Source organism: Doryrhamphus excisus, linkage group LG4, assembly GCF_037039965.1.
Source record: "Doryrhamphus excisus strain RoL-2023G ecotype Guam linkage group LG4, RoL_Dexc_Guam_v1.1, whole genome shotgun sequence".
Lineage (NCBI taxonomy): Eukaryota > Metazoa > Chordata > Actinopteri > Syngnathiformes > Syngnathidae > Doryrhamphus > Doryrhamphus excisus.
This window is the reverse complement of record NC_136360.1, coordinates 4,271,593-4,297,573: the sequence shown is the minus strand read 5'-3', so window position 1 is coordinate 4,297,573 and position 25,981 is coordinate 4,271,593. Positions and strand designations below refer to the sequence as shown.

At 40.3% G+C, this 25,981-nt stretch overlaps 1 protein-coding gene across 5 annotated transcripts in view; it reads left to right on the top strand.

The window, feature by feature from the left end:
* Positions 1-25,981, top strand: part of LOC131129406 (transcription factor Sox-2) — a 69,037-nt gene that overhangs the window by 22,802 nt on the left and 20,254 nt on the right. Inside the window, exons 2-4 of one of the 5 annotated variants that reach the window (XR_009129836.2) lie at positions 3,891-4,190; positions 9,443-9,522; positions 10,945-11,027. Coding sequence is in view for 2 of the 5 variants with exons in the window: in XM_078790012.1 (XP_078646138.1) it covers positions 7,348-8,312; positions 8,472-8,481 (975 nt within the window). In the remaining 3 variants the exon portion in view is untranslated. Of the gene's footprint in view, positions 1-3,890; positions 4,191-7,260; positions 8,624-9,442; positions 9,523-10,944; positions 11,028-25,981 lie in introns of those variants that run through there. The other 4 variants (XM_078790012.1, XR_013627255.1, XM_078790013.1 and 1 more) reach the window with 4 other exon arrangements.

The window sequence follows — 25,981 nt, the reverse complement described above, 5'->3', positions numbered from 1 at the left end:
TTGAAGCCCATGTTTACCGTGACAGGCCCATTTGAAAATGTTGTCATGTGTGGAATTAATTTCTACTATCAGTATTTTGGTGTTTACAGTGTTGATGTTTTTCATTTTGACATTGGACATTCTTCTGAACACACTATTTCAATGTTTAACAGGAATATCAACTATATTTGAGATATAGTTTTTTTTCTCAAATTCAGTAAATTGTCAAGTTCAATATTGTAAACTATTGGTTGGCTCTTTAATCAGCAAGTGAAAGCCTTTTTGTCTGAATAGAACTCCTGAAATCAAATAACTTTTGTATGATATTTATCGAGAGGCAGCTGTATATTCATGAGCTTATATTCAGTGCATTTGCATAAAGAGAAGCTTGCATTGTGATTGAAATCTGAATCTTTTCATAAATATGCATAACATCTGACTAAAATGCATACCAGCAATTTCTAACTTTCGGTGGCTATTTGGATGAACCGATACTTACAACAATATTAAAGAAGCGATAAGGAGATTTGGAGATGGATCGAAGGATAAGCCAGATGACTTCTGTGGGACAAAAGTTTTATTTTCACCCAAGACAAAGAGTATTTGAAAGAGTGCAAAATGACATTTTCATACCCAAGAATACTACCAACTTTCAAGCACGGTGGTGGTAGCATCATGTACTGGGGCCGTACAGAATAGATGAATCATAAATTAGGAAAACTACCTCAAAATTCTTCAAATGTTCTTCAGATCAATAGATGGGTGTTCTAACAGGACAATGATCCAAAAAACACATCAAAACATGTTCAGGAATGGGTAAAGCTGGATAAAATGTACCTTCTGGAATGGTCCTCCAAGACCCTCACCTCAACCAAACAAAGCAATGGTGGACCATCCTTAAAGTTTAAATGAATTCTGCCAAGAAGAGTGGTCCAATATCCAGAATTATTCCACAAGCTTTGTTGATGACTACAAAAGGGTAGCAGTAGGGGTGTGTACAAAATGTATATACAGTAACAAAGTCGTTTAATTAATTGTGATTGAGAACCAAAGTCCCGTGCAGTAAAAATGAGCACTATGATCCAAAATAAGACTCCAAATCAGGGTCTCAAATAAATTTACTTGGGGCCGCTGGATGTTGGGTCTGGGTGAGGCTGGGCTGCATGAAGTATTGAGAGTAGAGCCGGGAATATCAGGGTACCTCACAATACAGTATGGTACGTAATGCATGGCTCATGATAATGATAATATTCCAATACAGTGATAGTGTGAAATCCCTCAAAAATATCATAAGTTGTAATTTTCTGAATGAGGCCAAAAGTATAGAAAATGGGTGGAATTTTTGCAGCCTATTTCAACCAGAATATAAGCAGCAAGAGTACAACATAAGTGTAAACAAGAATTTAGTGTAGGTGTCAGTAATGCCAGTTTAAACTCTTTCAGAAAACACATCTGGTGTATATCAAGTAGATTCACTCTATATAAGTAGAAGCATCACAAAAATAAATATTTAGTGTAGCATCGTTTGCATGTTCTCCGGGTACTCCGGTTTCCTCCCACATTCCAAAAACATGCTAGGTTAATTGACGACTCCAAATTGTCCATAGGTATGAATGTGAGTGTGAATGGTTGTTTGTCTATATGTGCCCTGTGATTGGCTGGCGACCAGTCCAGGGTGTACCCCGCCTCTCGCTCAAAAAACAGCTGGGATAGGCTCCAGCATCCCTCAGACTTAATCGGCTGCGTCTACTATTCTTCCATCTTCATCATGTTGCGGGCTACAAATGGCCTACAGTCGTATTTTGCGAGTTTGACACTACCACCACAGCATAGTGTTATTTCTCGTATTGTACTGAGTAGCCAGGACAGAGAAGTGTGCACTGCTACGTTCCATTTGCGTGTCATGTTTGCTCTTTTATTATACTATTACTGAATGAATGTAGACGTAGAGCCACAAATGAACTTCTTCCACTGCAATGAAAGAGGAATTGACCTCACACATTTGACATCTTTGAACTTTTGTTTTGTTTGTGTCTGTTTAAATGTACTTACGCTCAACTTCACTCTAAAGTATTATAACTTTTACCAGTTTTTCAAAGCTCCCATGGTACCACCGGACTCTTTCTGTTGCTCTTCTTGCAGCCTGGCTATCACATTGCACATCCTCTGCGGATGGGTTTATAATTAAAGTTGCTCTAGTTCTCTAATATGAGTGGCATGTCTGTAATTTAGAGTATATAGCACAGATTGATCAGATACCAAGTCAAAGTCTCATTTCTTCCCCCACTAAGCCTATTCACAGCGAGAGCACTGATCCTCTCGGCCTGTCTCTGTGTCATCCTCTGTGTTTGTCTCTGAGGCTTAAAATCTCCAGCAGCACTTATATCCTGCTGCTTTTCTCTCCTCTTTTTCCAATTTGCCCTTGAGTCTTGTGACCCATCCTGGTCATTGCCATGTTATAGTTTCCGAGAGCTTTGTCACAGATTCAGTTCAGCCAGAGCATTCATCTTTTGAGTAGATTACGTCCTGTTGAGTTTGTTGCAGTTTCTTGCTAATTTCTTCATACCACTTCAGACATTATGCAGTAATAAATACTGAAAAAACCCTCATGAATATACATTTAGTACCAATTGGCTTTGAACAAATCTATGATGACTTATTGTGCTATATTCCCATTTGCAAATGTCTCAAATATTAGAAGTTGTTAAAGTATTTAAGCGACTTTCATTGTCTTGGACCACAATGGGGTGTCATGGATGCGGATGGTATACTGAGAACCTCACAAGTGAAAGGTTGCACACACACAAACATACACACCTATGGCCCCTTTGATAGACAAGGAGTTCTCACCTTGTGATGATTGTTGACATCCAATATGTTTGGCCTGGGATCATCCCCTGTGTGCCCATTGTGGCTTCTGTTAAACGCTTTATTGATTAGCCATGAGTTAATTACAAATGACATGAACCGTGGACAGATTGAGGTCGCTTGTCCGTGACTGCATACCTGCAGGCTCACATCTCAACCTCAGCAACTTATGTTGGGTTTCATGGTGCCCCCTTCCCATATCCCCACCCTATTAGCATACGAGCATCCATGACATTTCACAGTGCATGTGATATGTGATGAGGGGATTGAAGTTAAATAGGTTGGATTAAAAACCGGAGCTTTCAAGTGTATGCACCCTGACTGTTTAATTCTATCAATTGCAACTTGACTGGAAATTGTATCAAATCCACGGCAGACCTTTGTGGAATAATGTATTCTGGATTTAAGCTCCATTGTAAAATCTATGAGATGCTTCCACGGGATGTGCTTGGCTGCAGCCTGAATGCAACCTCTCACCTTTGACTTTTGCATTCATTAGCTATTATTATTGATAATAATAATAATTATTATTATTATAAAACTGAGGCAACCAACACTTTCCAACATGTTTTTTCCTTTTCATGCAGTGTCACTTTCTCTTTGGCATTGCCATGTACTGCAAAAGGAAAAAGGAGTGCAAAGAATCTTTATCAAATCCCCTTTCTGGAGCTTTCAATAAGGCAGGCCATTACCTCACTGCTGCTTTTGTTCGGCCTATACAAGGGAGAACAAAATGGTTATTCAGGAGGACGCTTTAGATTTTTATTGTGGGCTCGCTATTCACAAAGAGCACCGTTATTGTATTAAAAAGAACCATCTGTGGCAGAAACAATGGCTTCAAATTATCTGTGAATACCCAGTGAACAAAATATAAAGCTTTTTCCTGCTCATTATGTGGGCTAAGCTAGGGGGTGGAAGATAGGAGAGGAGAGGCATAGACTTTGCTATAACTGACTTTTGTTGTTCTTGCTTGCATTCTTCTCCTTTTTAAATCGGCCCCTTTTCACATTGTGCGTCGCCATAAACGGCTTTTCTTGTTGCAGGGCGAGCCGAGAGCAGACGTTGAAGCTCCACACTGACGACGGGCTCCACGATGATACAAGCCCGGATTCAGCGCGCCGGTGGTCGGATCGAAACCCTTCGGACTTGTCGGGGTAAAACACGCGGAGGGTGCCGCTCACTTGGACATGTGACGACGGGCGACCGGAGCTCTGCAGCGGACATGTAGAGCCTTCGTGGCCGGTGTACTGCTGGAGAAGATTTGACGGTGGTTGAAGGAAAAGGCAACTTTTTTTCCCCTGCCAATCACGACGAGAGGAAGACGCAACACTCCCAAAGTGCCAGTAAGTTGGAGCGAGAAGCCTTCCGTGGGTTAGTTTGTGTGTGTGCTTGTGTGTGCGTGTGAGACAGCGGTGGGTGTGTTGCACTGGAATGACATGGCTTTGGCCGTAAAGCTTGACAGACCGTCTAAAACGTACTAATACTACTGATAATAATATTCATATTCATATTTATTAATAACAGTAATAATAATAGCAACACTTGGTTATATTTTGTATGCTGTCGTATACATGAAATACTGAAATACGTACGTTTTATCTTTCATTTTTTCGAAATAATATTAGTTATTATCATGTTTTTTAAACATTACGTGTTTGTAACTTTTTTCCCAGTGCATATAAAATTATAATTACTTTTTAATTTACTGTCACTTCTCACTTTTTTTACATGCTATTGTGCAATAATGCAATTACGTGAGCGTGTCACGGACCATTAAGAAAACACTTTATTTCATTGAACTAATTCTCATCTAATTGGAGACGCAGTAAAAAATTCATCTTGATATAAATGTCAGTGCAATTTAGTGGCTCTTCTTTAAATGGGAATTGATTCTCCAAAATATTGTTGAAGCAGGCGCGGTGATGTTTTGACTGCGTCTCCAGTCCCTGGTACGGCCCCTAGTGGCAAAAAACATATCATTTATGATTGCACTTGAACTTAACCTAGTCATTTAAACATATTAATACACTTGTAATATCTTAATAAAATACATTTCTTAATTGTGAAAAAATATTTTTTATGCAAAAAGTGTGCATGTCTTGTGAGTAGTGTGTGCAACCACAAACTAACATTTTAGATGTCACGGCGTGCTGCATTATTGCACCCATTCCAACATAGGGGCTTTTACAAATACTCCAAGGGAGCCGCAGTGCTTGCTTTTTCTTTCTTTTCTTTTTTTTTTTTTGTCAAACAACTGCTTTAATTCACGATGATTGTGGATGCAGGGCCATTCCCGGCCTGGCTGGGGCCCGCTTTCAGGGAGCCGCAGGTCCCCGCTGTTCCTTTATTATCATAAGCAGATTAGAGGTAGCGGGGAACACACTCAGACAGCATGCAGATATGCAGATAGCAGCCGAGCGGCCCATTTCAACCTTGCATTATAATGCTGCGAGCTGCATGTGTCGCCTCTCGCAGCCCATTAAGAGCAAGAAGCGTCTTATGTAAGGTTGCCATAATGAGCACACTGGGGCCTTGCTCTTCCGTTTAATATCAAATGGCTAAAACAAAATAACGAGGCTTGATCTATTCACGCACAATTACGATTTGATCTACAGGCACTCCTTTTAATGTAATTAATCCAGGTGTATGTATTAGCTATGGAGTCTTTGCAGATCGAGTGTTTGTTGGACCTCAACTCCCAATTAAAGCAAAAATCATTTCATATCAACTCTTCCCCGTGTCTATAACTGCTAAAAATAATTCATGTACATTTTTGTTATTTCATTTTGTTTCACTTACCGTGTTCCATTCATTAATTAACCCCCGTGGACACAACATGAACACTTTTTGTAGCTAAACGCAATACAACTTTGCTTGTAGTTCTTCACAATGCCACTAGACGGCATTGTTGCCACGCAGCAAGACGCCATGCACTCAGACTGGAGATTCAAAAGTGTCATCAGAGACTGAGGCTGTACAGAAAGTTTGTACAAAAAATCAACCAATATGCTTGAATTATTTAAATTAAAGTGTGTGTGAGGCTGGCCTCATGTCGTGATATCTGTTTTTCGGTTTCTGTTTGATTGAAAACATGAAGAGAAGTTGCTTTTCATCGTTAATTGGCTGATTGGCTGAGCTTTTGCCTTTAACTCCAAACACTCTTTACCTTAAAATATTCCTCACTTTTATTCCTCGTCCACTTGTAAATCGTCTGCATGCAGTGTGCAGCAGCACCCCAGCAAAGCACCCCCCACCCCCCAACAACAGCAGCACTGTGGCAGTGGAAGTGGAGTGGAGTTGTGTCTTTGTTCGGACAGATGTAGCGACAACATCCCACACAAAACGCGCTTATTTGTGCTGAGATGAGCCCGTCTGCCTTCTGTGTGTCGGCATTCAACTTCACTAAACAAAAGGGGCTGCATGGGAAAACATCTTGGATTACCTTTTACTCTTTTCAACGCTAAAAAGCAACAAGCAACCCCCCCTACCCCCACCCCCACCCCGCACACATTCACACAGCAATTCAATGCTTTGAGTTAACTAACAAAGTTTACTTAAGTGTTGTTATGTTATTGGGGTCGTAAGTGGGGGCATTAGTGACGTTTTGATATTGAACTACTGGCACTTGTAATAACAATTATACCTTCACATTCAGGGCCTAGTGACACTATTCATTTCAGACTCATCAGGGTAGTTTGATTTATTGAAAGAAGTGTGTGTATTAAAATATATATTTAAGTTGTATTCGTTTACCAATTTCATATTTTAATTAATCGCTAACTTTTTTTACATTTCTTTTAAAATTATGGAACGAAAATATCGTTATAGTCAAGCAAACGCAACGCTTCACAGCATTACCTGCATGATGCTAGGAAAGTGTTGACATGTATGTGTTATTATTGCATATGAAATACTAAATATGTACTTTGCATTGACTCATCCAGGCAGATTCAGGGTGAGTGCGTTTCTCAGGGCACAACAAACCACGCCCCTTTATGCTAATTAGAGCCTCCCATTGGTGTGTCAGGGGAGCCAGCCGGCTGTGATTGGCCAGGTCGAGGCCATTTATTTGCTGACAGCCGCGTCACTTGAATGGTTGTCTATTAACTTGTTCCAAAACTATCTGGACTTGTCAGGGCTCGGGCGTACAGGGAAGAAAAAGTCGAGTTTGTTGATGCTTTTTTGCGTCGAGAGAAGAAGTTTTGTGGACACAGCTTAGCGGGGACCTTTTTTGGGAGAAGGCGCTCCGTGTGTGGCTGTCGAACACACACTCACCGAGCGGGAGAGAGAGAGAGGACGAGTGTGTGTGTGTTTGTGTGTGCGTGTGTGTGTGGAGGCTCGGCTTGTTGTTTTTTTTTGAGGGGGGCCAGAGAAAAAGTTACAGAGAGAATCGACAGGTAACTTTTTTGGCAGATCTTCACCTAGCCTTGTCCTGTTGGACTTTGTGTGTGTGTTCGATTTCACCTGCTTTGGGAGCGCGCACCGACAAAGCTGTTCCTGATGTATAACATGATGGAGACAGAACTGAAGCCCCCAGCCCCCCAAACCAACACGGGGGGCACGGGCAACACCAACACGTCCGGAACCGGCGCCAACCAGAAAAACAGTCCGGAGCGGGTCAAGAGACCCATGAACGCCTTCATGGTGTGGTCCCGGGGGCAGAGGAGGAAGATGGCGCAGGAGAACCCCAAAATGCACAACTCGGAGATAAGCAAGAGACTCGGCGCCGAGTGGAAACTTCTGTCGGAGAGCGAGAAGAGACCTTTCATCGATGAGGCGAAGAGACTGCGGGCCCTGCACATGAAGGAGCATCCTGACTACAAGTACCGGCCCCGGCGGAAGACCAAGACCCTCATGAAAAAGGACAAGTACACCTTGCCGGGTGGGCTGCTGGCCCCTGGTGGGAACGGGATGGGCACCGGGGTCGGTGTTGGTGTCGGGGCCGGGCTGGGCGGCGGGGTGAACCAGCGCATGGACAGTTACGCCGCTCACATGAACGGCTGGACCAACGGGGGGTACGGCATGATGCAGGACCAGCTGAGCTACCAGCACCCCGGACTGAATGCGCACAACCCCAGCCAGATGCAGTCCATGCACCGCTACGACATGAGCGCCCTGCAGTACAACACCATGACCAGCTCCCAGAGCTACATGAACGGCTCTCCGACCTATTCCATGTCCTATTCCCAGCAGACCACACCGGGCATGACCGCCCTGGGCTCCATGGGGCCCTCATCGGTGGTCAAATCCGAGTCCAGCAGCTCCAGTCCGCCTATCGTCACCTCGTCCTCCCACCGGGCCGCCCCCGGGTGCCAAAGCGGGGATCTGAGGGACATGATCAGCATGTACCTGCCAGGGGCGGAGGTCAGCGAGCAGACGGCCCAGACCAGACTACACATGTCCGGCCACTACCAGAGCACCGTGCCCGGGACGACGATCAACGGCACGCTGCCCTTAACACACATGTAAGACATATGACAAAGAAAAGGAAATGAACTTTTATATAAAAACAAACTGTGGACTACTTAACGTTGGACTATTTTTGTACAGAAAAAAATGGGGTGGGAAAAGTTGTATAAAAGTCACCAGGAAAAGGACAAATTTTTCCCTTTCATTTCTTTAAGGAAGCTGTAGAGGAACGGTGTGGGAGATGCCCTCTTCACTGCTGGATGAAGTTTGGAAGACGAGAAACTGGGAGTCGCAATCAAATGTTTTATTATTGCAATCACATTTTGTACAGTATTTATCAAAGAAACATTACAATCAGATGAAATTGTTAAACGGCAAGAGGTTGCATCGTTTTTTTCCTTCTTTTATATATATAAATATATATAAATAACTAAGCCAGCTTTGCAGAAAATATAAGAATGATGCAGAACTATTGGAGCGATCAGTTATGCTCGTTTTTACTGCATACTTTGGAAAGAAAAGGGACATGAAACGAAACAGGTAATACTGTTTTTTTTTCTTTTAAATTAAGGTCAATATTACTAAAAGGTTTTAATTTCCCCCCTGCTCATACATCTTCAAGGTTAATTTATATTCCCGTCTCCCACTTCTCATCTGTTTGAGGTATGACGCTTGTGCTCTTTATTTTCTATTTGATTTGTACAATTTCTGTATATTTACTGTGATATTTTATGTTTTTATCTCAGAATTCATTCCTGTAGTTGTATTTAAAAAAAACACAAAAAACACTGTGGCCTGTACGCAGAAGCCAACCACTATGTATATACTGAAACTAATACCATCCTTATAACAGCTACAATTTCAACTGAGTATATTTTTTTTCCAATATGCAGTTTGAAAAGAATAAATTTTGGAAATTTGGATACTTGAAATGGTTTGAGTTTTGATTTTATTTATGTGTTTCCATTGTGTGTGTGTATGTGTGTGTGTGTAATCACATGTTGAGTTGTCACCTTTATTTAAGGGCTGAATGTTAATGTTTTATTCTATACAAGACCCATTCTCTGCATTTTGAATGGATTTGGAGCGTTTACAACCACTCCTGGTGGGGCTCAGTGTCCATTTAAAATTCAAAATAGTTGCTTGCTTTTGTGCTTCGTGGGTTAACCACGTTTTTATTTTCTAGTGACTGTGGATGCTCGCCCCTTCACAACCCCTTCAAGTTTGTTGGGAAGATAAATCCACCAAAATACCCAAGACCTGCAGGTACATATGGCTCCTTTTGTAAAAAAAAAAAAAAAAAAGAAAAGAAAAAAGAAAATCACTGGAATGACACCTGGAAACAAGTTATGTCATGACACATACAATTAACAACAAAATAATTCCCATTTATTTACTTGCTATTTACATTTGATTTTAATTTCAGTGCTTTACAACAATGCAAGTCCTTATCAAATTGGAATATCCTGCAAAAGTTTGTTTGTTTTAAATTTCAGGAGTTCAATTCAAGCTGAGGACCGGTTAAAAGGCTTGGGAAGGTTTTTTTTAGCTCATTTGCACAATTCGAATTTGCATTGCACAATTAGTTTGTAAGGGATAAGGCTCAAAATTGTAACGAAATGAAACAATACTTTCTTGGTGAATATACTTTCACGTTTTCTATCCTCTTTCTAAAATAATTATATATATATATATAGAATAATATCATCCAGCCTGTGTATTTTTAATACAATGTTCAATCAAACCTCTTCCATAAAACCTTCCCAAACGCGTCTTTGAGCCAGCCAGCCAGCCAGCCAGCGCTCTCATCTCGGGGAAAAAAATAATCCCTAAAATGAGCTAACAGCTCGCTTTGAATTACTAACGGTTTTAAATCTGGTCTGGTGCCTTCGTGCGTGTGTGCGTGCGTGCGTGTGTGTGTATGCGAGCGCGGGCACAGCGAGGTAGATTAAGATTAGGGGCCGTTGTGTTTTGTAGGCTGTGTCCCGGGGGAGCGCAGCTCACATTAACCGGCAGATGAATATTTGAAGAGGCCCCCTATGTGTGTCTGTCTCCCAGCCGGGCCTACAAGAGGTCAAGGGATCGTTGGTCCCTTCATTATTTATTGATCCAAGACGATCAATTATTTCTAATAACCGAGAACACCGAGGATAAAGAATTTGTGTCATAAAGAATGTACTAGAAAGTCTCTGGTTGTCGCCTTTTTTCTCTCTCTTTGTACGAACACCCCTGCCTATCCTGCCTTTTGAGGCCCCGAGGACAGAATACATTATTTTTTAATCTTTGATGCGGTGAAAAAAATGGTGAAGTGTTACAAAGCAAGAATAAGATTTTTAAAAATGTTGCTTAATTTGTGTCATTCCAACAGACTCTCACTTTTATCTCAATTTTGAGATTGTAAGGTCCAATAATGAAGAGGTTTCTCTAAGTACATATACGGTATACATATATACAAATCGCTTTCGTTTCACAAACCATGTTTTTGAGTAAAATATGTAAAACGCTTTAAAATTAGCCAGCAATTAGTCGTGCTCTTCAAATGTAAAATATCGCCCTTTACTCTAAATCCAAGTAATGAAAGCACCATGATTAAAAAATATATATTTTTAAATTGTTTACAAAATTGCTAACATTATTTGTCTTCTTGAATGCGCATATTGGCGTGTATTGGTCTTCTTCTGCTTCCAGCACCCCACCAGGTCTGACCACTTCCGGGGCTCGCGTGCAGCGTGTGGCGGTGACGCTGGAGGATATTTGGACTGCAACAGGTGGTAAGCGCGCGCCTCTGCCTTTTTTGCCTCGGGATGGAAAAAAAACCCCAGATGTTACAAATGATAACCCGCCATGGTGTGTGGTTATCCAATGTTTCTTCTGGCTAGCTTTCAAAGGGGCTTTTATCAACACCACCTCCATGAAACCTGGTTAAAACCTCAGGTTATTGTAGGTTCATGTTGTCAATGTGTCCTAAAACAATTTGGTGAAATTGTGACACCCCTCTGTCACCCCACCCTAAAGTCCAAATAAAAAGTTACTAAATCAAACATAAAAATATAACTTTAAACATACAGTTTTAATTCTCCACATTATTCATAGAGGGCATCTTTTGCTGATGTTACTCCTACTTTGTGTCATGTTGTGCAACCCACAACCTTGCAGGATATCAGCCATCTTTACTTCTGCAAGAGGGCTTGAATAGCTAAAGTGTCAGACCAGAGAGCTGTAGTGTGGGTGTCTGTGTGTATGTGTAAGAGAAAGGGAGAGAGAGCACCGCCTGCTTCTTTTCCCTGCACCTGCACTTGCATTGGCGCACACACACACACTCACACACACACACACACACACACACACGCACAGTCCCAGTGAATAGGACCACACACTAACACACCAGCATGCCATCAGGCCTGTGTTCTAGGTGGCTCGAGGCCTCTGTGCGCCCCGCACACCCCCACCATCACGTCACCAGCAAGTTCCGTTTATCATCTCTGCTCATTGATGCTGACAGCTTCATAAAGCTCCATCATTAATGGCATGCACGGTTCATAGCGAATCACCGCTCCAGACTACAGCCACAACAAACCGCTACATTTTTGTCATACTACTCTTTAAAGGACAGCATGGGGGTGGGATAGGGGGGTGTTTGACAAATTCACTTAGGTTGCACTTCTTTCACAGATCTATGCATTACAGTCATTATGAGTGAAGTTATAACTTTTAATGGATTTTATGTCATAAGAGTATATAGAAAACACAGAACCTTGGTTTTCACGCCTCTGATAACATATTCCTATTTTGCTTCTTCATGAGATTAGCATATAGGCTAGGAGAAAGTGCAGGAAGGGGGTGGGTGGGGGTGCAGGCCCCTGAGGGTGTTGTGGAGAGGAGGATTTGTGAGAAGAGCCCACCAACAACAATATAAGGCCTGTTGTCTAGGGCAATCCTGCTCTGCGGTTACTCTGTTCTGAAACCAGCACTAAAAATAACTTTGGCGCTAATAAATCAGATGAGATCATTATTTAAATGCTACATTACCGTGGCAACTCCATCTCATTTGATGCATTTTCAAAGATCACCGTTTAATTATGAACAATAATTGTCAGCATGGGAAAAAAAAGCTGACAAATCATTAAAAAAAATGGATCACTTTATCACATTTGTTTAAAAAATGTGAATCTGTAAAACAAATGTGACCTAATACATCCATAATAACACTATAAAAAGCCCTCTAATTGGTCTCGTCTCCCAACATTGATCAGCATCTCTTTATTATTTGAATAAGGTCAAACGCTTGGCTGGCTGTGCTGACTGCTGATGCAAACAGCACAATGCAGCTCAAATTAAGAAGCTTTACGCCCTGCTATATACAGTCAGCCAAGAAAGATACAGGGAACAGCCTTTGGCGCAACTGCTTGTCACCACAGTTATGGCAGAAATCACATCATATTTCCAAATGAATCATTTCTGAATGAAACCAAAATGCTCGTAGGCAGCAGACATGATCATCTCAGTGTGAGGAAACTGTTGAGCAGCTGCAAGCAGCATGAGGCAACAGGTGACTGCATGGGAGCAGCTACAAGTGAAAGTGCTGCATGGTCTGCTGCTCTTTTGTTGTCCGGAAATTTGGTAGCTGTGGTGGTGATTGCCCCTCCTCATCAGGCCTGGGGAGGTTTTGGGAGAGGGGGGGGGGGGGGGGCAGAGGAGTTGCTAGGCTGCAAGGAAAATAAAGCACTCATGGTCTAATTTTGTTGGGTAAAAAAATAAGACTATTTCCATGTTGTTTTTTTAAACAAAGAAGAACGATATTATAGCATAACATGAATCTGATGAGCGGCTTAAGGAGTTTCCACCAGGATGGGGAGCGAGAGAGACTGTAGATGAAAAGAGGTCATTATTTATACCACATCAGTATGTAAAACTGTATACAACTTTCTGAAACATTTTGTTGATATTGTGGTGATTTTAATCACGTTTAACAGCTGCTATTTTAAAGTTTTTTTTTGAAGGCCCCGGCCATGCTGGACGTTGTTTGTAGGCATTCATAGATTCTTTGATAGAAGGCTGTTGAGCTGATGGAACTGAATCATCATTAACAAGCCAACAGACACAGGAACACCCCATCCTCCTCCCCCCTTCTCTGGTCTCAATTCCCAGCATAGACACTAACCTCTTTCACTCTGTCATCAGCCTGACTCTGTCTCTCTCTCTCTCTATCTTACTCTCTCTCTCTCTCTCTCCACCGACTCCAGCTTACAACAGCACCGTCCATTGTTCCAAGTCCTCCTCCCTCTCCTAAGTCCCCCAACCCAACTGTTGACCAACAACTCCACTCGCACATTAAACGAAGAGCAGGGCAACAAGGGTTGTCCTAATTTCTAATATGACACATCCAGAATTGTATGTTGACAAAACAGGGGCTGAAATATTTTAGTTGGGAAAGGAAGCACCACTGAGGATAGATGAGTCACCATTACAAAAAATCTGGATAAAATTGAATAATTTTTTTTTTAGTTATGGTGAAGTAATTTTTTTTTACAATAGTTTTAATTGACAATATTTTTTATTTATTATTATAATTTCAGGTTCTGATGTGTAGAACCGCACTGAACCACTTTTTCTGGGATATCCAAACTTTTTCCACTGAATTGACGGAACACGGGGAGCCACTTTTGTTCATTTTGTACATTAAAGATGCGAAAACCAATCCAACGTACAACATTATAACTCATATCGTAAGCAAATTGGTGTAATACGGCGCGGGAGAAATTTTTGACTCATGGGCCACATTGGGTTAAAAAAAATTGATATAGGTGGTTATCAAACAACGACATACTCACTGTGCAAAATTACAAAAAATCTGGATAAAATTGAATAATTTTTTTTAGTTATGGTGAAGTAAATTTTTTTTACAATAGTTTTAATTGACAATATTTTTTATTTATTATTATAATTTCAGGTTCTGGTGTGTAGAACCGCACTGAACCACTTTTTCTGGGATATCCAAACTTTTTCCACTGAATTGACGGAACACGGGGAGCCACTTTTGTTCATTTTGTACATTAAAGATGCGAAAACCAATCCAACGTACAACATTATAACTCATATCGTAAGCAAATTGGTGTAATACGGGGCGGGTGAAATTTTTGACTCATGGGCCACATTGGGTTAAAAAAATTTGATATAGGTGGTTATCAAACAACGACATACTCACTGTGCAAAAAAAAAACGAAAACACAACACATCCACAGCAAGTTAACCCCACACAAAAAGTGAAAATATACTATGACGACACGCCCCTGCATCACTTACACTAAATCATACATACATGAAGTTACAGTTACAAATTTGTAGCAGAACACACACAAACAGAACAGAGGACAGGGAAAGCAAATAAATGTGTTTCTGTGTCTGTACATTAGATACAAGTATCTCTAACTTAATGAATATTTTCTCAAAACATTAGTTAACAACACAATTTGTGTTACGGGTTTGATTAAAAAACACAAGCTGATGGATGTAGACTCTTCAGGGCAGGTGTACACCCTTTTGTTATAAGAAATGTTACATTCCTGCATGTGAAAATGCGGTATCGCTTTCAGGGGTTAATGCATACGACCTGTCTGCTGCTTTACTCCCATTGTAGTCGGCATAATGCCTAAATAATCACATTTTTTTCCCTCTTCCGATAACATAGGTTTTTCACATAAATACTCATATCACTCATAAAAGTCACGCCATTAAACCTTTAAAAAATAATTTAAATGCAGTTATACACTTGGAATGGATAATAAAAAGGACTTATATTTAATCATTAATTTTCAGGCATTAAAGCCACACTAGAATTGTAAGAGATTTGGTGGAGAGCACGGTATTTGGTATCTGCGGGGTCTAGAGGGGTGTGGGGCAATAAATGGGGCACACTTGCTTGCGCAGGGGAGGAAGGAGGAGAGAGGAAAGGATGGGGAGCGGGAATTTTTGTGGGCCGTTTTGTTATGCGTTTCAATTATCACATTTCTATACACTGCTGCGGCCATCAATTTCATATGTAAAATATCTGTTTGCCATCCTGGTTTGGTCTGATCACTGTCAAAGTTTATTGTAATAAACCGCCACCCCTGTCTCTGTGCAAGTGCGTCATCAAGACGGAGGACCCATTCGTACACTCTACTGAGTTCTTGTGAAAACAGGATCTTTTTTCAAGCCGACTTCCAAGTTCATGGGTCTTACCAAGAACTAACTTATGCCAATCTGTGTGGACACTGAATGGTTCAATCACTAGACATTTTTATGAAGAGCACATTTTTTTCATTTTACTTTAAAAACCCCCCAAAAATATTTCCAGTTGACTGCAGTGTAGATTTCTATTGATTGCATCAGTCGCTATCAGGCTATATAGAACTGGTGACTCTGAGGTCTCTCTCTGATTCTCTGACAGAAGCTGTTGTTGAATGGAAGACTGGCCTCTTTCAGTATGGGTGTCCCCTTGGGGCCAACTGGGTGAGATAATCAGACAGGACAGTTACAGACTGGCAGCCAGGCAGATGCAGTATAGACTGAACGTGTCTCCTCAAACAGTGAGGACCTCTATCTAAAAAAAAAAAAAAGGCTATACTTACCCTTTAAGTCAACCACGTTTCCTGTCAAATTTGAGAACAGTTTGAGTCCGTCTTGACCCCAAAACAGTACAAACACAATATTATCTAATGTTGTTGAATGGCAAAATAAAATGTTACACATAAGTGTGAGCACGTGCTCTTAAGACTTTGTATTGGTGATGTTGAGTGTTAAGTTGCTGTGTGAGGATTTTAGCCTTCTATAAAAGATGACACTGTGAGTCAGACTGTTATATTGATTACCACAATATGTATTTTTATTATTCAGTCAAGTCCAAATTTAAAACCTTTGTTTCATGTTTTTTCTTGAATTATTTCCTCCACTTTATATTTGTGTATGCATTTTAGCCTTTAGAAAAGGAATATTTTTATCTTTCTGATTAAATAGAATGGCCTTACCGTTAGCTCTGCCTTGAGACTGAGGATACTTGCATATTCTGCCGTCACCACATAGACACTGCAAATGATTATTGTGCAGTAAAAAGTCAATATATATACGTATATATAGCTCCACTTTATGATTTAGAATTTTAAATAAAATGCAATTACCTATTCTCCTGCATGCACTATTAACTCTGTAGATGTACAATAAATTCAAACATATTTTCATACCAGGTGAGCTTCGCCATACAATACTTGCAGTGTATCAAAACATTTAAGTAGACGTGATGGAACTACCGGTACATACAGTATATACCCACAGCGTTGCATACTGTGTCACAGATTAAATTTGCTTTCATTAATTCTACGCATTAAAGTGATAAAGATGTCCTTAAGTAGCTCCAAAGGTTAGATTACTCCTTGCAGAACTAGCTCTAGCATGCAAGCCTCTTCTTTGCAAGTTTCCTTCGTGGCTTTTCCTTCACCCACCTGTATGTCTGTGTGGGAGAGGGACATGGTAAATATAGGACAGAGAGAGCGAGCTGGGGTTCTGGACTGGCTGAGTTGGGCAGGTCAGTAGTAGCATCTGATTGTAAATAAGAGAGGAGTCAGTTCACACGCCGATCAAGTGACTGCTGGGAACAAGCGAGCCATTTGAATCAGGTGGCTATCTCCCTATCTGAGAGATCAGAGCCCTGTCACCCCCCCCCCCCCACCTATCACCTGCCTCCTCCCTCTGCTCTCGTCATTGTGTGTTGCACAGCAAGGGACACACACACACACACATACACATACATACGCACGCATGCACACACACGGGACACAAGTGAAATGACATGTCCCTCCCTGCTGGCTATCACTGGTGGCAGAGTGGCTGGATGAGATTTCACTATCTCACGTCTGGACACAGGAGGGAGGGAAGAAAGAAAGGAAAGGAAGAAAGACGAGAGGAATACCCCCCAGTCGTTTAACATCCTGGAACCTTTGCCGGCTTTGCCATCTCTCAGAGTCAGAAAAGGACGAGGATGAACACAGACTCATACATTTGGAGCAACAGATGCTTTGTGAAATAAAAATTAAGACGAGTGATGCTCTGATTCCCACTGATCACGATCAGACGATCAGACGATCAGACGATCAGACGATCAGACGATCAGACGATCAGACGATCCCTGCATGCATTGCAGTGTCATGCCCTAACGTCTTGTCCTCTGCGCGTTCCCTTCGCACTGCGCAGGCCTGCCCACACATGCCATGCGGTGGGAGCACAGTAATACGCTTTAATTTAATGCACCAAGAACAAACACTTGACAGAGAATGGTGAGTTTTGGAGGCTCACGGTGTGATCATCAGTCAAACGGCAGCTAACGCAGCCAAAACGTAGCATGGACTTGTACAGGGTCGGCAAAATGATGTGACACATTTGTAGGTTAAATAAAAGGCAAATAAAGTAAAGAAACAAAAAAGTGTTTTTATTTTCGAAATGTACATATACGTAATGCCATTCAGTTTCATTATATTTTACAAATTAAATCAGTTCTGGCGGTGCAAGGTTTCAATGCAGATCCAGTAGCTCTGAAGTCGGTAACCCATAACAAGATGGTGTTTCGAGCTGGTACGGGATCATGTCTACCAAGATTGAAGTGCAAACGGAACGCTCGTTGTGTTGCATTTACAGATTTGTTTGTTTTGATAAACGTTTCCACAATGAACGCGTGATGCTCACCAGTCCAATTCATAGCAGCAACTGAAAAAGAAACGAAAAACAATGATATTATAAAGAAACAAAGCAAAATGGCAAAAATAAAAACACTTTTTTGTTTCTTTACTTTATTTGCCTTTTATTTAACCTACAAATGTGTCAGATCATTTTGCCTGACCCTGTATCTGTTCTCTCACTGGGAACCCACCTACTGCTAGAAGTCCTGCTTGAGCTCCACTAGTGTACAACCTTACATCCTAAATCTCCTTAAAGAAGTTGTCACATCTTCTGTAACTTTCACAAGTCAAATATGTTTGTCTAAATTAAGTTTTTATGGTTCCTTACAAAAATTTGGCCGATTTCAATCACCGATGATCGGCGTTCCAATCGGCAGCGTGAAGCCCTGATGTGACCATCCCTACAGTTAAGACCAATCAAGACTGATGAGACAAACAGTGCTGTTTAAGTGTAATCATATACACGGGATCTACACACATTCGCGATTCAGCATTCCCAGTCGCCCAGATTTGTGGATTTTTCCTTCTGTTTTAGTCGGTAATAATTTATAAAGAGTACCTTTCAGGTTTCTTCGGACTGTATGGAAAGCATTAATGATAATAACTTAGAATCCGCTCAACATCTACACTGTGACTCTGGTTGTGTCTGTTTATCAATCATCTTACATTATCATTCATTAGTGGTGAGCATGTATTTACGTTTAAGTGTGTGAAGCATATTTTGGGCTTAAACCTAGATTGTGCATTTAGCTTGTTAGCTTCGGGGTTCTGGATGATCACTCACTCTAAATTGAAGGACGTCAACATCAAAGTACATTTTTATGGGCGTCTCAATTATTTGCGGATTTGGATTTGTTTGTATATGCAATAAATGTATCCAGTCACATGGGTTCTCCTTTTTTAATCAGAATGAAGTTACAGTTTTTTTGCATGCTATCGTTTACATGAGCTAAATATTGACCTTGAATAAAATCGGAACCAATGTTAGATTATATTAATAAAGTCATTGCAAATGAATTGCTTACTTTATAATTATTATTATTGTAATTCAATTAACTTACTTTTACAGTATTAAGTATTTTTTTTTCATTTTAGAGTGGCCCTAATAATTATTTACATCAATCTGAGTCATGACGCAATTCAAGAGGCGGATGCCAAGTTGTACAAGTTGTTGTTCTTCCAAATTATTGCCCTTGGTTGAGGTCTGTGCTCTAGGGGTTGCCATTCTACTGCTCGCAGGATGATTTGAAATGATGAAAGAAATGTAGTAATTACCGTATTTTCCGGACTATAACTCACACTTTTTTTAATAGGTTGGCTGTTCCTGCGACTTATACTCCAGAGCGATTTATAAATGAAAAAATATATATAAAATTTCACAGACAGCTACAAGAGGGCACTCTAGACTTTTACACCGATAACTCCTACTACTTAACAATTCAATATTTAAACAGTCGACTTTAGCTTAGACCCCTGATCTGCAGACTACAAGCTGCAAGTAGTGAAATTAGCATCTGAAAACAGTAATCGAGCAGCAGAGAGAAAGTTTAAGTAAGTGAGAACTTGTTAGGGACTGGCGTAAAGCGGAGGCTACTCTGACTGCCACGAAGAAAACAAACTACTTAAAACCGTTACATAAACACTGGACACCTTTTTGTTCACTATTCTTTTATTAATATTAGAACTTGCCTTCCAAGATGACGTAATGTCTGTAATCCGCAAAAAGTGCGGCTTATACTCCATTGCGACTTATGTATGTTTTTTTCTATCTAATTACGCATTTTTGGCCTTGTGCGACTTATACTCCGGGAGCGACTTATAGTCCAGAAAATACGTTAATTTTCTTGTGCATTTGCAAATGCCATTATTCATCTGATAAATGATGTAGCTTCCATCCAAGGCTACAGGAAGTCCATCTGCTTGTTTCAATAACAGCTAATGACAAACGCATGAAATACTACATGAGAGCAGACACACTTTGGCACACACACACATTTTTTCATCTTGTGTTGACAATGACCCCCAGGGGAGACAATGATGTGTGACAGCTGCTGCCTGTTCATATTGATTAAATGACAGCCAAGATCATTTACCGATTTACCAACTGGCGGAGCTCGAACGGGCGGCGACGCAGCCCCCAGGGAGGGCTCAGGACTGTTAGCCATGACAGCCTGCACTTTATGTTCACAGGGGCCCCTTTAATATGAACATCATCCTCCATCCCCACTGTGACCCGGGAGGAAGCACACTGGAGTACACTGTTCATTTCTAATGCAAAAAAATGATCAGTACAACATATGTCAAGAAGGACATGAAGTATATAAAAAAATATAGGAAGGAAAATATCTTTATTAACCAACCGCATGAAAAATTTCTCAAATTTGTTGTTTAGTAATCCTGTTTTCGATGCTTATAAATATTACTGACAGGACATTCTCTTGTTATTTATTTATTTACATTATTCTCTTAAAATTCTTTACATTTTAAAAACAGTTTAAGTGTAGCTAACTTGGCCCTGCCAAGATAACTACACTTAAAATGAGAATATCGTCAAAAAAGTGTATGTTTTGAGCGAAAAGGACGTAACAAACTAAAAAATCGCCATGTACAGTTTTCTTTTGTGAAATCTGGTCCGCAAACCTCGCACTGTCCATGTTGCTAACGCACTGTGTTTTATTTTTTAGCAAGTGTGACTCCAAATAATCGTGTGAATGCATTGTGTTCTGTATGTAAAACTATTATTATTTTTGATAAGTTATTTTTTGTTAATATTTTTGGGTGTCTTTAACAAATTAATTTCCTGTGTGAAAAATGTTCTTGATTTTTGTCGGACCTTTGAAATGAATTAATCCCAAAAATCGAGGTTCCACAGTAACTATAAATATAATAAGTGTGGTGAGGGTCATGAGGAGTAACATTATCTGTAAGAGAGTGTGTGCTTGAGAACGAGCCAGGTGTGTGTGTTGAGCACAGATTAAAGCAGTGATGTATCAGTCACTTCAGTCTTTTGGCTGCTCAGTGACGGCTAGCCGGGGGACACAAACATGGGTTCTATTGATTTTGAGTCGCCTTCCATCACATCTCCCTGACTGAAGTCTTCCCATGGCTATCAACACAGTAAAATATTTGCATATACAATCAATATGTTTTATGTAACACATGGTCTTGTTGTTTGAATACCACCCTGATGCCAATAAAAAACTAGATATAAAATTGAATAAACCCAACAAAACGTTCTAAACGGAGGGTTTTTTTTTTCACAAGGGACTCATACTAAAAAATCGAAAGGTCATAGGGTAGTTTTGATATAAAAGGCAAAATCAACCTATGTAGACATGCTAGGAAGTTATACTGTATATATTTTATGAATATATACGGAACCGTTCCAACTTTTTCGTATATGTTACGTCCCATAGTCCAACCTCGACCATCTCTGTGTTGAGTTTGCATGTTAGGTTAATTGGCGACTCCAAATTGTCCATAGGTATGAATGTGAGTGTGAATGGTTGTTTGTCTGTATGTGCCCTGTGATTGGCTGGCGACCAGTCCAGGGTGTACCCCGCCTCTTGCCCGAAGACAGCTGGGATAGATTCCAGGATTAGCGGTAGAAAATGAATGAATGAATGAACGAACGTCCCATAGTGTGTCGTACGCTTTGTGTGTGTGTGTGTTTTTTTTTTTTTCTTCCCCCCTCCCCCAACTCTGCAGAGTGGTGACACACACCTGGAAGGTGCATCCCAGGTGAGCCTGATTGCCAATCAGGTAGAGCCTCCATATAGGAAGGCAGGCAGCAAGCAGTGCTCTTTCTTTCTTTGGCTCTCGTGCTGCTCACCTGGAAGTGTTGCTGTGTACTCAGCCATTTTGTGTCAATTATTGTTTAGTTTCACTAGTTTATTTTGCATCCTGGTGTTTAGTATTGCTTTTTGTTTCCATACCCAGATTGTTTTCTGTTGCTGCTGGAATTAAATACTGCTTGTGTGCTACCTTTTCCTTGCCCGGTATTTTCTTTTTACACTTTTGTTATGTCCCATTTTTGCTCTTGACATCTTTGGGACGTAACAGGCAGCTTTTTTTTTTTTTTTTTACTTTTTTACATTTTTTTTTTCTTGTTTAATTGTATTTTTTGAATGTGCTACGGACCAATAAGAAATGTCATATAGTCTCCAAATGGGCAAAAATGACACTTTAGACCCTCTTGCCCTGTAATGGTGTGCTCTATAATGAGATAATTGAATTGTCTCATATTTTGTCAAGTCTTTTTTTGTTTGAGTATGCGGAAAACACATTTTATACCCGACCCACTGTCAAGTGTATTTATAGAGAACAGTTCAAAGCAAATGGAATACATTTTTGGTCCATCATCTTTAACAAAGGGAAAACACTGACAATAGAAAGAAAAACAAACACAAAAGACCCCAGTATGTTTTGCGGATGATGGGTGGGGAGCAGTGGCCTAATAATGCTAAATACCAGACTGTGAATAATCTCCCAGTAAACTGTCTACTCATGAAAAACACAGAGATGCAACAGCAGCAACTCTCGCTTTCTGCGTGGCTGCTGACCCCCCTCCTCTCTCGCGCTCTCTCTCTCTCTCTCCACCCATATCTCTGTCTCTCCCTCCATGTCCACACCTTTCGCTCTCCATCTCCTCTGTCTTTGGTCTCTCACGGCTGCCCTCCTCCTCATCCTCATCTTCCTACTTCTCCCCACTCCTCGTCTCATGTCAGTAAGTAGGATAAAGCTTGGAGAGCTCTGTCGTCGTGGTAACTGCCAGAAGTATTTAGTTTGAAGTTTGAGGAGGTCAGTCTGCGGGTCAGAGTACCCCCCTGCCCAGCACAACCCCCCAACCCAGCAACACACACACACACACACACACACACAGAGAGCAGGGGTGCTGTGGGGGACTCTTTATGAGCCGGGCTCATATACACGAGGAGATTGAATGGATATTTTTAGGAGGTGAAGGGGCCACTGCCAAACTCAGCATCTAAAACTTTTGTGACACCTTAAGTTTTTCAGGAACTGAAATTAAGCTGATTATAGCTGACATCTGACATTTGAACTCATCTTTGTCTACTTTTCTATCAATAACAATACTGTATACACCTCAGTGACAGCCAACCCTTTTTTCAATATAAATCCGTAACTGTTCACAGGCATTAGACATCATGTTAGATGTCTTGGGAAATTAATAGAATATAATGATGATTACTGTAATGGTAATAGTGCAATATAAAGTATTGTTTTGTTATTATTTAATGAATAAGAACCCAGACCCGTGTCTGCTTAAAAGGATATAACACAGACCAAATGGAACACATAAAACATATTTTAATGTTTTCCCCCATAAAATACAAATAAATAATGTCAAAGATTTGTTGCGATGGGTATTCATACTGTAGTAAATGTATTCCCTTTTTCTGCATAATACCTCAGATATACTTTAAAAATGAACATATATTAATTGCAAGTAAATTAATCAATGGAATTTGAGTGGCGTATTATATATTTTTTGCTATTGTGACAACTACACATCCATAGCACCTTTTAAGGCTAAAAGCCCGTTTGCCATTTGAGGAGGTCGTATCCTTCATTAGTCACATGACAACCACTCCAAAATGTCCGGTATTGGAGTTGACTTGGAGACCTAATTAGTTGTTGTCGAGCACAGATTTGAAATGTTGGTGGCACACGTGTCAGATTGAGTAAATAAACAAGTTTAAATAAGCTGCAAAACAAAGTTATGGATGCTCAAAGTAAAGATGGAAACCCTCCACAACTAATATTTGTTGACATCCTCAACCCAAATATTTGTTTTATAGCAGGTAGAAAATGGCTAAATTCCTGTGAAGCCATCACTTGTACCTATAAATACTTTTAAAGGTCAGTATGACTTCAGCGACATGACTATTAAGCAACAAGAAAAGGCGGGACTTTGATTGTCCGAGTTGTTCGGTAAAGACATCTTGGTAACATTTTTCCCCAAAAATGAAACTTCTCTCCTCCCTTGTGCCAAATGTTATTTTTTCTATTTCTTCACCTGTCTCCATTGCGAGGGGTTTCTGATGTAAATGTTTTCAGTCAGTTGGTGGCTGGAACACAGCAGGTGGTCCACCAAATCCCCCGTAACCCCCGGCAACCTCTGTCCAGCCAATCCAAATGCTGCCCTGCCGGCCACTTCACTTAGTTAGCCCTGACAGGACCCTGTGTGTGTGTGTGTGTGTGTGTGTGTGTGTTTTAAGTAGCACTTGCTGATGAGCTGAACCTTTTGAGTGGTCATTAAAAGTTTATTAGAAAGTTGTTAAAACTTGTTTATGTATTAGAAAGTGTGGAAACAGGAAAGGAAGGTTTAAGACTTGACCGTGAAAAGTGAATTTCAGCCATGTAGGATTTTGGAATATTTTTGTAGTTAGAGTATTAAAAAATCTTTACAACATTCTAAACGCAGCGGAATTACAGTTAACATTATTAGAACCCTGCATGAACTAACACACCGACACTCACCTTTACACTCGTATTAAGTATAGATATCATGGAATGGTAAATAAGATTTGGGCTTGTGTGTTACTACAAATGTGAGTGAGTGGCAGGCAGGAAGTGATGTCATGGTTAAGATTTGATTTTCATCTTGGCGTGGGTTACGGCCACAACAGTAGCCGGTGTTTTGGTTAGGGATTTTAAAAATTGATTGCTGTGCCTGCTGTGGGATAATTCAAACATGCAATGGGAACCTGTTTTTCCTACGTACAAGTCTGGTGCTTGTGTGTCTGACACTTAAAGACCAGTGTAATAAATCTTCAATGTATTTTAAATCCATTTTTTGAATACCTTATATTTGTATTTTAGTTAATTTAGGCAAAAATACAATTTGCTTAAATATGCATTTTTTAAAATCAATAATAGGCCGTATTCAACCACAATTTTTTATGAATGATTTATGAATATATTTTTGAAAAACTGTGATAGTGAAGTCACAACGTTCAAACCGTATGTTGCAGGAAACCACTATAGACGATTAATTATTACAATTATTATTAATTATTATAACTATGATTGTAAATTTGACTGAAAGCAAGGTATAAACACTCATTTGATCAAAAATAATGAATGTTAACTTTTGAGTTGGTCTTTTTTTATATTATAGTCTCAACTTGACGTAATGCGAAGGTGATTTGCGTCGCCTATGCCACCTCATTCATCAATTTTTTTTGACATTCTCACTTATCACACAAACCTAAAACACACAGCTATTCACGAAAAATATTTATTTCTCTTTCTTGAGAGCGCCTTCATAGGTGTCCAGTTTACTACACTAAAAACAGTGTGTGTGCTTGAGAGAGAGAGAAAGAGAGATAGAGAGAAGAGAGGATGGATGTGTGGTGTGTATGTCTGCACTATCATCAGCTCTGATTGACTTTGAGTATCTGTGAGTGCTGGGTCTAGCCCAGCCACTTCCCGGGTCCCTGGAGTGAGTGGTTGGCCATTTGTGCACGTAAGCACTGCTTTGGTACAGTATTGTATTTCTATGTGTGGTCATGTGTCTGTAAGGATATGTCAAACCATCACGCCATCACACATAAATAATGTCATTCTTGCCTCAGATAAAAATGAAAATAATCATGAAAAGATAAATATACTGTCACATACTAAATATAATGTCACAGAAATCACCAGTGTTGTCCTTTGTTCGAGCTCCCATGTGGCTGATTTTCCAACTATTTGAGCATAAAGGTTGAGATGCCAAGCAAACACATCATTTGTTCCAATAAAATATTTCCTGGAGTAAGGTTAGCCTAACTCATTCAAACATGCTTTTAGGTGGCAGTATTTAAAACAACTCATCCATTTCATTCGTTTTGTGCACTTTTTTTTGCATTTTCAACTTCATAAACCGAACTTGCTGGATCGTCTTTTCATGCCACAACCTCGGTTTGATCCTCTACAATGTTTCAATTACTCAAGCAGGGAAAATAATTTAGCATTTTTTGTAAATAGCAAAGAAGTGGTAACATGGAGTG